At 50.5% G+C, this 13,272-nt stretch overlaps 1 protein-coding gene across 7 annotated transcripts in view; it reads right to left on the reverse strand.

Annotated features, from left to right (window-relative positions):
- Positions 1-357: 357 nt before the first annotated feature.
- LOC311099110 (far upstream element-binding protein 1-like) overlaps positions 358-13,272 on the reverse strand; it is a 28,189-nt gene continuing 15,274 nt past the window's right edge. For 2 of the 7 annotated variants that reach the window (XM_084139749.1, XM_084139747.1), the window contains 10 exons: positions 12,910-13,012; positions 10,741-10,992; positions 9,053-9,213; positions 8,667-8,815; positions 7,914-7,990; positions 7,547-7,672; positions 6,450-6,524; positions 4,609-4,671; positions 1,145-1,311; positions 358-779 (listed from right to left, as the gene is read on the reverse strand). In XM_084139749.1, the coding sequence (XP_083995875.1) occupies positions 771-779; positions 1,145-1,311; positions 4,609-4,671; positions 6,450-6,524; positions 7,547-7,672; positions 7,914-7,990; positions 8,667-8,815; positions 9,053-9,213; positions 10,741-10,992; positions 12,910-13,012 (1,182 nt within the window). In that variant the 3' untranslated portion in view covers positions 358-770. Of the gene's footprint in view, positions 780-1,114; positions 1,312-4,608; positions 4,672-6,449; positions 6,525-7,546; positions 7,673-7,913; positions 7,991-8,666; positions 8,816-9,052; positions 9,214-10,740; positions 10,993-12,909; positions 13,013-13,272 lie in introns of those variants that run through there. The other 5 variants (XM_084139753.1, XM_084139751.1, XM_084139752.1 and 2 more) reach the window with 3 other exon arrangements.

Genomic DNA, 13,272 nt, shown 5'->3' on the forward strand with positions numbered 1-13,272 from the left:
ATCATAACGCTAAGCCACTAATACTACATTACGGTGTAACAAACATCTGCCTAGTACTACAGAGCAGTAGACGGAGGTAGAAAAACAGGCTAATATCACCAAGAGTAAAGACGGGGACATTTTTTCTATTCAATAGTGGTCCTAGAACAGAACCTTGGGGAACACCGAAACTGGACCCCGGTGAAAAAAGCAGTGAGACGAACGCACATCTAAAAACACCGTAGTAAAGTTACCAAGAGCTGTGTAGAGTCGGAGAGACACTGCCATAATGGTAAAACAAAAACAAACAAAAAAGGTACATGATTTGAAGTAGAGTTCACATTGTCATATCCATTACCAACCCAACTTACCAACACAGGAGGTTTCACTTTGTTTTATTGCAAAACACAACAGGCATATTATTTAAAAAACGGAGATGATTTTTCCATGGTAAACAACTAGCTAGTTAATAACAGGAGCTCTTTAACCACACAGTATGACAAAGATAAGATACAGGGGGCTGGAATGAACATAATTACCTCACTAAAAAAACCAAACCGTTCATTTACAAGAAACAAAACTAGAAAAACAAAAAGATAGATATCAAAGGACGAAGGGTTTGTGTCTCCAGACAGACCGCTGCCATCACATCTACTGTGAAACACTTCAAACCAACCAACCAAGGGGGGGAAATTAAGATCTTCAAGGCATCATCTGCACCATCCAACACATTTAACAAAGGGGTTTGTTTTGTTTCCACAATGTAGCATTTACTTTATGTCCACTTCACATTACTGGCCCTGTGCAGAAGAAATACATAGAACATACAGGCCATGTTAACAGCAGAACACATGGACGCAACTTCTTCACACATCATATTAAAACCTGTTTAAATAGAGGGAAGAGGAGCATTAGTTTCTGCTCTCTGCCACACCGACTCCTCCGCTCCCCTATAACACCCAGTGGAAGGAACAGGGTTAGCCACACAGATGCAATAAGACACAAGGCTTTATAAAAAAAGACAGCAAGGGAGTTGAAATGAGGGTTACAGTCAAAAATAAGACAGACGGACGATACAGGAAAACAGAAATAGATAGCGGAGAAGTCAAACAACAACGGGGGGGGGGTTGGAACGGGGGGGGTAAAGGTCTCATTGAAGGCGTACCTGAGGTGCTTGTGGCTGTGCCCCCATGGCCTGTGGGCTTCCCTGTCCGTAATACGCAGCCTGCTGCCGGTAGTACTCCGCCCAGGCAGCACTGTAGTCTGGCTGACCACCCGGCTGACCACCTGGCTGACCACCTGGCGCTGCTCCCGCCTGCGGGGCCGCTTGACCTGGGCAGGGACGGACACAGTTAGAAACATGGATGAGACCGCATGGACTCCCGACATCCAAGGGTTGGCATTAACACTAGTCTAGTGAATAATACAAAAAAAAATTATGACAACAGTATGGAACCCAACCAGACTAGAGGGGGATCACGATGAGATGAGTTGAGATTAGGGGTGTGAACTTTTAAACTAAATTGTGATCCGTTAACTTTTAGAAGAAAGATCCGTCTCCGACCAACATCTTTGATGCTCTCTTGGCCGCAGAGACAACATTTTGCTGTTTTAAACCTAGTTTCCTTCAGTTCTACGCATTTCGCCGTTGCTTATGCCGTGTTCTTATGCTATCTGAGTGACTCAAACACGGTAAAAAAATAAAAAATTATCAATGTGTGCCCCCATGCCATTTTTGGAATTTTAGAATCTCCCTGAGATTGTAATTTTTTTTTATAATATCTTGGTGATTGTTAGTTCATCTTTGAGATCTTATAAAAAAAACACATACCTCCATTATTTTATTTTCTACATCTTTATATCTGGTTTTTGTTTTACATTAACACTGAAAATGTTTTACCAATCCCGAAAACTATTTTTAAAAAATGTAATAATCATATATTTGAGTGGTGGCCCACCACTGCTAAATGAATATATGGGAAACAGATGGTGAAATGCAAACTTTACAAGGAGGAATTGAGCTACAGTGGCAAGTACAGGTGCAATGCTTAACCATCTGAAAGATGCACCGCGAGACCCAAACCGTCGCGGGAAGCAGCGTAGGCCGCCAACAGACACACGGGCTCTACAGTGGCAAGTACAGGTGCAATGCTTAACCATCTGAAAGATGCACCGCGAGACCGGGAAGCAGCGTAGGCCGCCAACAGACACACAGGCTCTACAGGGGCAAGTACAGGTGCATTGCTTAACCATCTGAAAGATGCACCGCGAGACCCAAACCGTCGCGGGAAGCAGCGTAGGCCGCCAACAGACAGACGGGCTCTTCACACAAAAGCCTAATAATGGACAGCGTGACAAAATCACAGCACTGATTACAGAAACTATTGCAGTTGATACGCAGCCATTGTTCAACCTTGTTCAACCTTCCCAAGTTCTCTCACGTCACCCCCCTCCTCCGCACACTCCACTGGCTTCCAATTGAAGCTCGCATCCGCTACAAGACCATGGTGCTTGCCTTTGGAGCAGTGAGGGGAACGGCACCCCTGTACCTTCAGGCTCTGATCAGTCCCTACACCCAAACGAGGACATTGCGTTCATCCACCTCTGGCCTGCTGGCTCCCCTTCCTCTGCGGAAGCACAGCTCCCGCTCAGCCCAGTCAAAACTGTTCGCTGCTCTGGCACCCCAATGGTGGAACAAGCTCCCTCACGACGCCAGGACAGCGGAGTCACTCACCACCTTCCGGAGACATTTGAAACCCCACCTCTTTAAGGAATACCTGGGATAGGCTAAAGTATTCCTTCTAACCCCCCCCCCCCCCCCCCCAAATTGTAAAGTGGTTATCCCACTGGCTATAGGGTGAACGCACCAATTTGTGAGTCGCTCTGGCTAAGAGCGTCTGCTAAATGACGTTAATGTGCCCTTGAGCAAGGCACTTAACCCTAATTGCTCCTGTAAGTCGCTCTGGTTAAGAGCGTCTGCTAAATGACTAAAATGTAAATGTAAATGCATTGTCAATGGTAGAGGATGTCTGCTTTAATACCCTAATGGCATATCTATAACCATGTCGAAAAACCGTGACGGCCCCGATGGAGAAATGACTGCTCTGCAAGTACCAAGCGCAAGGTTTCCAACACCATACATGGCGCTAACAGGTTAGACGTCTGTGGACACGCTGTCATACAGCACTGCCACGAGCAATCACACTGATGAGGAAGTGGGCCATGTGTTGCCCACTGAGAACATGGAGAGGCACACAGCAGAGAACCTAAAAACTGCATTAACTACCATCATTGCTGAACGGGTGGGGGGGGGGGGGGGGACAGCGTCGTCTGGTAGCCAGCACATGTCATTTTACGATTTCTTAAAATTGTTTTATTTTTTATGGCTGATTAAACATTAAGAAAAATGTTACCACCCTGAGCCACGGCCTGTTAACCATCACCATCTAGAAGGCCAGTGCAGGTGCATCAAAGCTGGGACCGAGAGACTGGAAAAACAGCTTTATATCTCCAGGCCATCGGCCTGTTAGACAGTCACCACTAGCCGGCCTCCGCCCAGCACCCTGCCCCGAACTTTAGCCTCTGTTACTAGCTGCTACTACAGGTACTCAACCCTGCACATGTACATATTCATTGAACACTGGTCACTTTAATAATGTTTACATACTGTTTTAAATAAAATAATAAATAATATGCCATTTAGCAGACGCTTTCATCCAAAGCGACTTACAGTCGTGCGTGCATACATTTTTTTTGTTTATGGGTGGTCCCGGGGATCGAACCCACTACCCTTGGCGTTACAAGCGCCGTGCTCTACCAGCTGAGCTACAGAGGACCACTTCATGAGTATATATTGTATTCTAGTCATGGCTCATCCTATATAACTACTGCTGTAAACACCTTTTCCTATTTATATCCTGTCCGTGTTGTGGTGTGTATGGACGGACATTGCTCACCTAGGGCGGCAGGTAGCTTAGTGGGTAAGAGCGTTGTGCCAGTAACCGAAAGGTCGCTGGTTCTAATCCCCAGAGCCGACTAGGTGAAAAATCTGTCGATGTGCCCTTGAGCAAGGCACTTAACCCTAATTGCTCCTGTAAGTCGCTCTGGATAAGAGTGTCTGCTAAATGACTAAAAATTTAAATGTAAATGTTTCTCTTCTGGATTATGTGTTTTATTGCTAGGTATTTTATTACTGCTCTGTTGAGCTAGAAACACAAGCTTTTCACTGCATCTCCAAATCTGTGTAGACGACCAATCAACTTTGATTTGGAGATCGGTAAGCAGGTAATAGAGACTAGTCAAGTCAGTGCTACCAAAGTGGACCAGGTCTCGAATAGATCAAAATCCGTAAAAAAAGGGTTGGGATACTAAAAGGAGAAGGTTTTTAGAAACAACTACATCGGTGTGAGTGTGAGAAGGGGAACGACCCCACCACCGGTTCTTCGGGTGGTGGGACAGAATCCCTCTGCCTTGTTCTGGGGCAGCTGTGGAGACAGACCCTCTACTACAGAGAGAGAGCTGAGAGGGGGGGGCACAGCTGCCCACAACGTGACCAATGACATCTTGGCCTTACTAAACCATTACAGCCAGCAGTTTAAACTTTGAGATATTCGGTGGCAGCCGTCTCACCTTGTTTTTTATAGTACTCCTCCCAAGCCTTGGTGTAGTCCTGTGGCTGCTGGCCTGGCTGTCCTGGAAATGACACAACACTGATTTAGTCTCAACAGAACAACCTTCCACACAGACTCAACAAACTATGTTCCTTTACCATGTAGTCAGTGTTACAGCACATGAGCAGGTAATAGATAGACAAGACAACAGTATGGGATGTGCAGAGGAAAGAATATACTCTTTATACAAGGGTCTTGTTATTCCCAGTCTGTAGAAAGACCAGTCCGTCTGTGGTTAGATAGCATCACCAGTCCGTCTGTGGCTAGATAGCATCACCAGTCCGTCTGTGGCTGGATAGCATCACCAGTCCGTCTGTGGTTAGATAGCGTCACCAGTCCGTCTGTGGTTAGATAGCATCACCAGTCCGTCTGTGGTTAGATAGCGTCACCAGTCCGTCTGTGGTTAGATAGCGTCACCAGTCCGTCTGTGGTTAGATAGCATCACCAGTCCGTCTGTGGTTAGATAGCGTCACCAGTCCCTCTGTGGTTAGATAGCATCACCAGTCCGTCTGTGGTTAGATAGCGTCACCAGTCCGTCTGTGGTTAGATAGCATCACCAGTCCGTCTGTGGTTAGATAGCGTCACCAGTCCGTCTGTGGTTAGATAGCGTCACCAGTCCGTCTGTGGTTAGCTAGCATCACCAGTCCGTCTGTGGTTAGATAGCATCCCCAGTCCGTCTGTGGTTAGATAGCATCCCCAGTCCGTCTGTGGTTAGATAGCATCACCAGTCCGTCTGTGGCTAGATAGCATCACCAGTCCGTCTGTGGTTAGATAGCATCACCAGTCCGTCTGTGGTTAGATAGCATCACCAGTCCGTGGTTAGATAGCGTCCCCAGTCCGTCTGTGGTTAGATAGCATCCCCAGTCCGTCTGTGGTTAGCTAGCATCACCAGTCCGTCTGTGGTTAGATAGCATCACCAGTCCGTCTGTGGTTAGATAGCATCCCCAGTCCGTCTGTGGTTAGATAGCATCCCCAGTCCGTCTGTGGTTAGATAGCATCACCAGTCCGTCTGTGGCTAGATAGCATCACCAGTCCGTCTGTGGTTAGATAGCATCACCAGTCCGTGGTTAGATAGCGTCACCAGTCCGTCTGTGGTTAGATAGCATCACCAGTCCGTCTGTGGTTAGATAGCGTCACCAGTCCGTCTGTGGTTAGATAGCGTCACCAGTCCGTCTGTGCCTAGATAGCATCACCAGTCCGTCTGTGGCTAGATAGCATCACCAGTCCGTCTGTGGTTAGATAGCATCACCAGTCCGTCTGTGGTTAGATAGCATCACCAGTCCGTCTGTGCCTAGATAGCATCACCAGTCCGTCTGTGGTTAGATAGCATCACCAGTCCGTCTGTGCCTAGATAGCATCACCAGTCCGTGGTTAGATAGCGTCACCAGTCCGTCTGTGGTTAGATAGCATCACCAGTCCGTCTGTGGTTAGATAGCGTCACCAGTCCGTCTGTGGTTAGATAGCATCACCAGTCCGTCTGTGGTTAGATAGCATCACCAGTCCGTCTGTGGCTAGATAGCATCACCAGTCCGTGGTTAGATAGGAACACCAGTACAAAACCAGTCTAAACAGCATGGGCTTGAAACCAACCAACTGGTGGACTGCAACCACAAATGATCACAGCAACCAAGCCTCAAGATTTCACAATCGTAGCCCCCCCCCCCCCCCCCCCAAAAAAAAAGCTTTTTTTTTATTGTAGTTGCCGTTTCAAAGCCCCATAGCTGTTTAAACTGATCCTCAGTTAATTCCAATAAAAGACTAAGAACTGAAGCTTGGCAAAACATGTATTTCTGTTTATACCCATTTTCTTGTAATATTCCTCCCAGGCCTTGGAGTAATCTGCCTGTCCAGTGTGACCAGGTCCCTTGGGGTCACCTGTTAAAAATGGTACAATATAGTATTGAGAACCACTCTGAGGCTAACTGTAGTTAGTCCTCCACCCTGCTAGGGGCGCTCTGCTCCGAACCAGAGACGTGGAAAACTGGCAAGACTGTTAGGGTCGGGATTCAAGCTGTAGTACATTGAGCGACTAAGGCACTGCTCATTAAGGTGATGTCGAAGGCGCTTATTAAAAAAGGTATTTGACACTTCAGCAGACATCCAAAACCTTTTTCATAAATGCATTCTCTGCAAAACTCTGCGAAAAAAGGCACCTTGTCTGTAGTTCAGTGCAGCAGTGTTAGAAGGCACTTTGAATGAATCCCGCCCTTAGTCTAGGGAATTCCATCCCGCCCTTAGTCTAGGGAATTCCATCCCGCCCTTAGTCTAGGGAATTCCATCCCGCCCTTAGTCTAGGGAATTCCATCCCGCCCTTAGTCTAGGGAATTCCATCCCGCCCTTAGTCTAGGGAATTCCATCCCGCCCTTAGTCTAAGGAATTCCATCCCGCCCTTAGTCTAGGGAATTCCATCCCGCCCTTAGTCTAAGGAATTCCATCCCGCCCTTAGTCTAGGGAATTCCATCCCGCCCTTAGTCTAGGGAATTCATCCCGCCCTTAGTCTAAGGAATTCATCCCGCCCTTAGTCTAAGGAATTCATCCCGCCCTTAGTCTAAGGAATTCATCCCGCCCTTAGTCTAAGGAATTCATCCCGCCCTTAGTCTAGGGAATTCATCCCGCCCTTAGTCTAAGGAATTCATCCCGCCCTTAGTCTAAGGAATTCATCCCGCCCTTAGTCTAAGGAATTCATCCCGCCCTTAGTCTAGGTGTCTACAGACCATGCAAAGGTTACCTGGGTTGTATTCGTTAGCGCACGCTAACAAACCGTAGCACGTTTGGCAACGGAAAACTAGTTTCTATTGGGACAAATTCAGGTATGTCCCTGCCCGTTTGGTTCCTAGTGAATACATCCCAGCAGAGAACCAGAGGATGTGACAGGGTGGGGGGAGAAGCCTGGTTACCTTGCCCGTTGGCCTGTGTGCTCCCTGGGGCGCCGCCGGTGGGTGTCATGGGGGCCTGGGGTTGCTGTTGGTACTGGGAGTAATACGCTGCCCAGGCCGCTGCGTTGGCGTCAGCCGCAGCTTTACCTACAATCAATACACACATTAGATATCCCCCTGTTGATTCACCTACACAGGATAAACATGTCTTGGCTTAAGGCCTTGCATAATGGAGCCAATAAACTCATAGGAGTTTTTTTTTTAATGGACAGATTGTCTCAACTACAATAAAAAAAAAAAGGCCTTATAACAACGTCCAAACTATTTAGCCAGGTGAATGTATCCGTTTATCAATAGATAATCATATTGGACGGTGTTAGTCCCTTACCAGGATCAGGCTGTCCCTGCTGCCAGTGGGGGAAGCCGTTGCCCCAACCCTGAGGCTGGTAGGGAGCAGGAGGACCACTAAGAGGAGAGGAAACAAACCGTCACCAACGCTGGGTGGTAACTACAAACTACAACACAGCCTTCTCTATCAAATCTGACTTTCCTCTCCCATTTAATAGTATTTCATAAAGAATTATATATTTTAAAAAGCAGCAATGTGTCACTTTTTGGGGGCGACCTGACCAAATTCACATAGATCTATAATTCTACTTGAAAGCCAGTCTAAGAAGCGGTAGATCTGTTCTATGTGTCCTATTTCTATGCTTCCCGTTAAGTTTCGTTTTTTGAGTCTTTTACTTTCGTTTTTTTACACCAGCTTCAAAACAGCTCAAAATACTATATTTCTGGTTATGGAAAATATATTTCACAGCGGTTTAGACGGTACAATGATTCGCTACACTATACTTGCTTATTTTGTCACAAACTGAAATTTAAGCAAACTATTATGAGTTTTAGCAACCAGGAAGTGCCGGCGCAATTTCTGCGTAGTGCAACTTTAATGCACTCATTCAGCCTACTTTGCTTGTAAATATCCATCGCCATCGGTTAAGTCTTTTTAAAATATGTGTATTGCGTTTGCTCCTAAATGAAACGCTTGGACTAAACTAAACATCAACAGCCACCCAGATGTAAATATTGGTGGGGGAGAAATGGCTATTTAAATATCAGTGAAAAGCCTCAGACGTGATCTTACTGTGGTCCTGGGGGTCCCTGGTTGTAGGGGCCGGGGTTGTAGGGACCCATCTGAGCAGGAGGTCCAGGAGGGCCGGGGGGCCCGTGGGGAGAGGGACCTCCGTGGGGACCTGGAGGACCTTGGGGACCACCCATTGGACTGACTGGACCCTGGGGAACATTGAGTGCAGAGGTGTCAAACAATGTACTGGCGACAGATGCAGAAATGAGCAATGGCTTTAGAAAGTTGAGAATGTGCTTCCTGACCAGTCAGTTATTCACATACACATGGATTTCTAGTTAAATAAAGGTGATCCACTAAACTTCTATACCACTGTCCAGTGACTGAGCTTCACATAGATATGTATGATTTATACCGCAGACACATCAACACCGAAAACCACTCACCCCGATCTTCTCCTCGACCAGCTGTCGTGCGTAGTCTATCTGTTGGTGCGATCCTCGGACGGTGAACATCTTGATGTTGGGGTCTGAGTTGGGCGGAGGGTTCCTCTGTAGCTCAATACGAGCCCCAGACTGCTGGCTGATGCCCTTGATGGTCTCTCCTCCTGGAGTGGGACAGAGGAAGGACTGTTCAGACTAAACTAGACTGGAGCGGGCAGAGGAAGGACTGTTCAGACTAAACTAGACTGGAGCGGGCAGAGGAAGGACTGTTCAGACTAAACTAGACTGGAGCGGGCAGAGGAAGGACTGTTCAGACTAAACTAGACTGGAGCGGGCAGAGGAAGGACTGTTCAGACTAAACTAGACTGGAGCGGACAGAGGAAGGACTGTTCAGACTAAACTAGACTGGAGCGGGACAGAGGAAGGACTGTTCAGACTAAACTAGACTGGAGCGGACAGAGGAAGGACTGTTCAGACTAAACTAGACTGGAGCGGGACAGAGGAGGTAGGACTGTTCAGACTAAACTAGACTGGAGCGGACAGAGGAAGGACTGTTCAGACTAAACTAGACTGGAGCGGGACAGAGGAGGTAGGACTGTTCAGACTAAACTAGACTGGAGCGGGACAGAGGAGGTAGGACTGTTCAGACTAAACTAGACTGGAGCGGGACAGAGGAGGTAGGACTGTTCAGACTAAACTAGACTGGAGCGGGCAGAGGAAGGACTGTTCAGACTAAACTAGACTGGAGCGGGAGAGAGGTAGGACTGTTCAGACTAAACTAGAAAAAGTAGATTTCCAGAAGAACGTGTGTGCGCTTGGTTCTTCCTTTTGGTGCCTAATGAACACGACCCAGGGCTACTAAACAGAACCAGAGGCCATCTTGGCCGCAGATAAAAAAATTTGGGGGGGGCAGTGGCGGCAACTATACATTAATATAGGGGAAACACTGCACTTATTCCTGTGTAAGAGCAAGGCGTTTGCAACGCTAGGGTTGTGGGTTCGATTCCCACAGGGGGCCAGTAAAAAAAATAAAAAATGTTAATAATTGTATGCACTCACTAACTGTAAGTCGCTCTGGATAAGAGCGTCTGCTAAATGACTAAAAATGTAATAGACAAGACTACTGCAGTAAGAGAAAAACACTTGGCCTACAGGAAACCAATCTTCAGCCTACTCCGTCAGACAGCTTCACAGCCCAAACAGTCCGGAAGAGTTTATGCACATATTATTATGACGACGTTTTGGACTTCGGTAAGGGTTTTTCCCGGGTTGTTCGGGTCACACCATTATTTTTTTGTTGAGGCCAAAGTCGGTAGCCGAAGTCTACGCCCCTTCGTCGGTGATTGGTCAACAGTAGGGATTCTTCCATAAAGTCTTTGTCGTCATTCAACAAGAGACCACTCGTTTTCATTGTGAAACACTACACCAAACATCTTAGTTAGATGTAAAATTACGCAACTAAGATCTCCTCAGCAAAAAGGTAAAAATGTATAACAGATTTCTTGAGTCATCTTATTTTGAGGAAGTGTATACTGGCTTTAAAAGGGCATATGCGAGCACACTTGTTCGGTTCACCAGCTGACTAGAACTGAAGCATGCGTTCACTCACACCTCTCCCGCCACATTAAGAAGTGCACTATATAAAGGAAACGGGTGTCATTTTAGACACACACAGTTTTAAGTTCACCTACCTTTGCCGATGATGAGTCCAGTCTTCATGGTAGGGACGGTGAAGGTGAACTCCTGCAGTCCGCCTGGAGGACCCATGTTCCAGTTACCGCCCCCGTTACCCCCCCTGCCTCTCCCCCTGCCCCCTCCGTTAGGCCCCCCCGGCCCCCCCTGCTGGACACTCCTCAGAAGGTCAGAGATGATCTCTGCTGCATGCTGGGACTGGTCAGGGGGACCCACGATCTGGGCTATCCTCTCCGGGGTACTGCCGTCATCTGGAGAGGAAGGGGGAGGGGGAAAAGGAGAGAAGGAAGTAGGGTTGATGTCAGTGTTTCACTTTGCTCAGTTGTGTTGCCCCCCCCACCTAAAGGAGTTGAGTTTATTAGTTTGAATTGTCGGATGGTTGGCAGTTCAATCCCGGTAAGCTCCAGTGTCAGTACACTTTCCCTCTAGTCAACCACTTAATAACCATTAAGCATATTGAGATCGGGTCTGACTAAATCAATTGCATTTGTCGTTTTTATGAAAGCAGCAGTGAAACTTTAGATGGGTGGACAGTACGATAGAAACACAGGTGGCTCGGCCGCGGGGAGAGGCCAGGTGGCACAGCGAGGTCAGGCGGCACGGCCGCGGGGAGAGGCCAGGTGGCTCGGCCGCGGGGAGAGGCCGGGTGGCTCGGCCGCGGGGAGAGGCCAGGTGGCACAGCGAGGTCAGGCGGCACGGCCACGGGGAGAGGTCAGGTGGCTCGGCCGCGGGGAGAGGTCAGGTGGCACAGCGAGGTCAGGCGGCACGGCCGCGGGGAGAGGCCAGGCGGCTCGGCCGCGGGGAGAGGCCAGGTGGCACAGCGAGGTCAGGCGGCACGGCCGCGGGGAGAGGCCAGGTGGCACAGCGAGGTCAGGCGGCACGGCCACGGGGAGAGGTCAGGTGGCTCGGCCGCGGGGAGAGGTCAGGTGGCACAGCGAGGTCAGGCGGCACGGCCGCGGGGAGAGGCCAGGCGGCTCGGCCGCGGGGAGAGGCCAGGTGGCACAGCGAGGTCAGGCGGCACGGCCGCGGGGAGAGGCCAGGTGGCACAGCGAGGTCAGGCGGCACGGCCGCGGGGAGAGGCCAGGTGGCTCGGCCGCGGGGAGAGGCCGGGTGGCTCGGCCGCGGGGAGAGGCCAGGTGGCACAGCGAGGTCAGGCGGCACGGCCACGGGGAGAGGTCAGGTGGCTCGGCCGCGGGGAGAGGTCAGGTGGCACAGCGAGGTCAGGCGGCACGGCCGCGGGGAGAGGCCAGGCGGCTCGGCCGCGGGGAGAGGCCAGGTGGCACAGCGAGGTCAGGCGGCACGGCCGCGGGGAGAGGCCAGGTGGCACAGCGAGGTCAGGCGGCACGGCCACGGGGAGAGGTCAGGTGGCACAGCGAGGTCAGGCGGCACGGCCACGGGGAGAGGCCGGGTGGCACGGCCGCGGGGAGAGGCCGGGTGGCACGGCCGCGGGGAGAGGCCGGGTGGCACGGCCGCGGGGAGAGGCCGGGTGGCACGGCCGCGGGGAGAGGCCGGGTGGCACGGCCGCGGGGAGAGGCAGGGAGGCTCGGCCGCGGGGAGAGGCCGGGTGGCTCGGCCGCGGGGAGAGGCCGGGTGGCTCGGCCGCGGGGAGAGGCCGGGTGGCTCGGCCGCGGGGAGAGGCCGGGTGGCTCGGCCGCGGGGAGAGGCCGGGTGGCTCGGCCGCGGGGAGAGGCCGGGTGGCACGGCCGCGGGGAGAGGCCGGGTGGCACGGCCGCGGGGAGAGGTCAGGCGGCACGGCCGCGGGGAGAGGTCAGGCGGCACGGCCGCGGGGAGAGGTCAGGCGGCACGGCCACGGGGAGAGGTCAGGCGGCACGGCCACGGGGAGAGGTCAGGCGGCACGGCCACGGGGAGAGGTCAGGCGGCACGGCCACGGGGAGAGGTCAGGCGGCACGGCCACGGGGAGAGGTCAGGCGGCACGGCCACGGGGAGAGGCCAGGTCAAAGTAACTATAGCTTTGCCATATCAGACAAGTTCATCACTGGACAATCAGGTCAACATGAAGAATGTTGAAGTCTTCACTAACATAGTCTGCACTCAGGTAACAGACTAGTTGCATCCCAAATGGGCCCCATAGGTTCTGGTCCAAAGTAGTGCACTATATAGGGAATAGGGTGCCATTTGAGACCTGCTTTCTATCAGTCACCCCTCACCTGGTTTGAACTGGATCCTGACTCCTGTGTCGCTCTGGATCTTCTTGATCATCTCTCCATTTCTCCCGATCACGATTCCCACCGCAAACCTGGGGACAGGAACCTAAGGGAGGGAGGACAGGCCAGGTTAGAAGTCAACTCAAATGCCTTCAGATAAAAACGGACACACAAACATAAAGCATGCCATTACATAGTCTCCTTTAGGCTTGGGCGGTATACCCTATACCGGGGTATTTGGAAAAAGCCACAGGATGGTTTTTCAATACCGTCGAAACTATTTATTTGAAGTTTTTTATGATAAATATTTGTAGTGAACTTGCGTAACACGTTAGGCGATAAACATTATGTAGCTTAAGGTAGTCC

This window comes from Coregonus lavaretus (assembly GCF_964263955.1).
Source record: "Coregonus lavaretus genome assembly, chromosome: 23".
Taxonomy (NCBI): Eukaryota; Metazoa; Chordata; class Actinopteri; order Salmoniformes; family Salmonidae; genus Coregonus; species Coregonus lavaretus.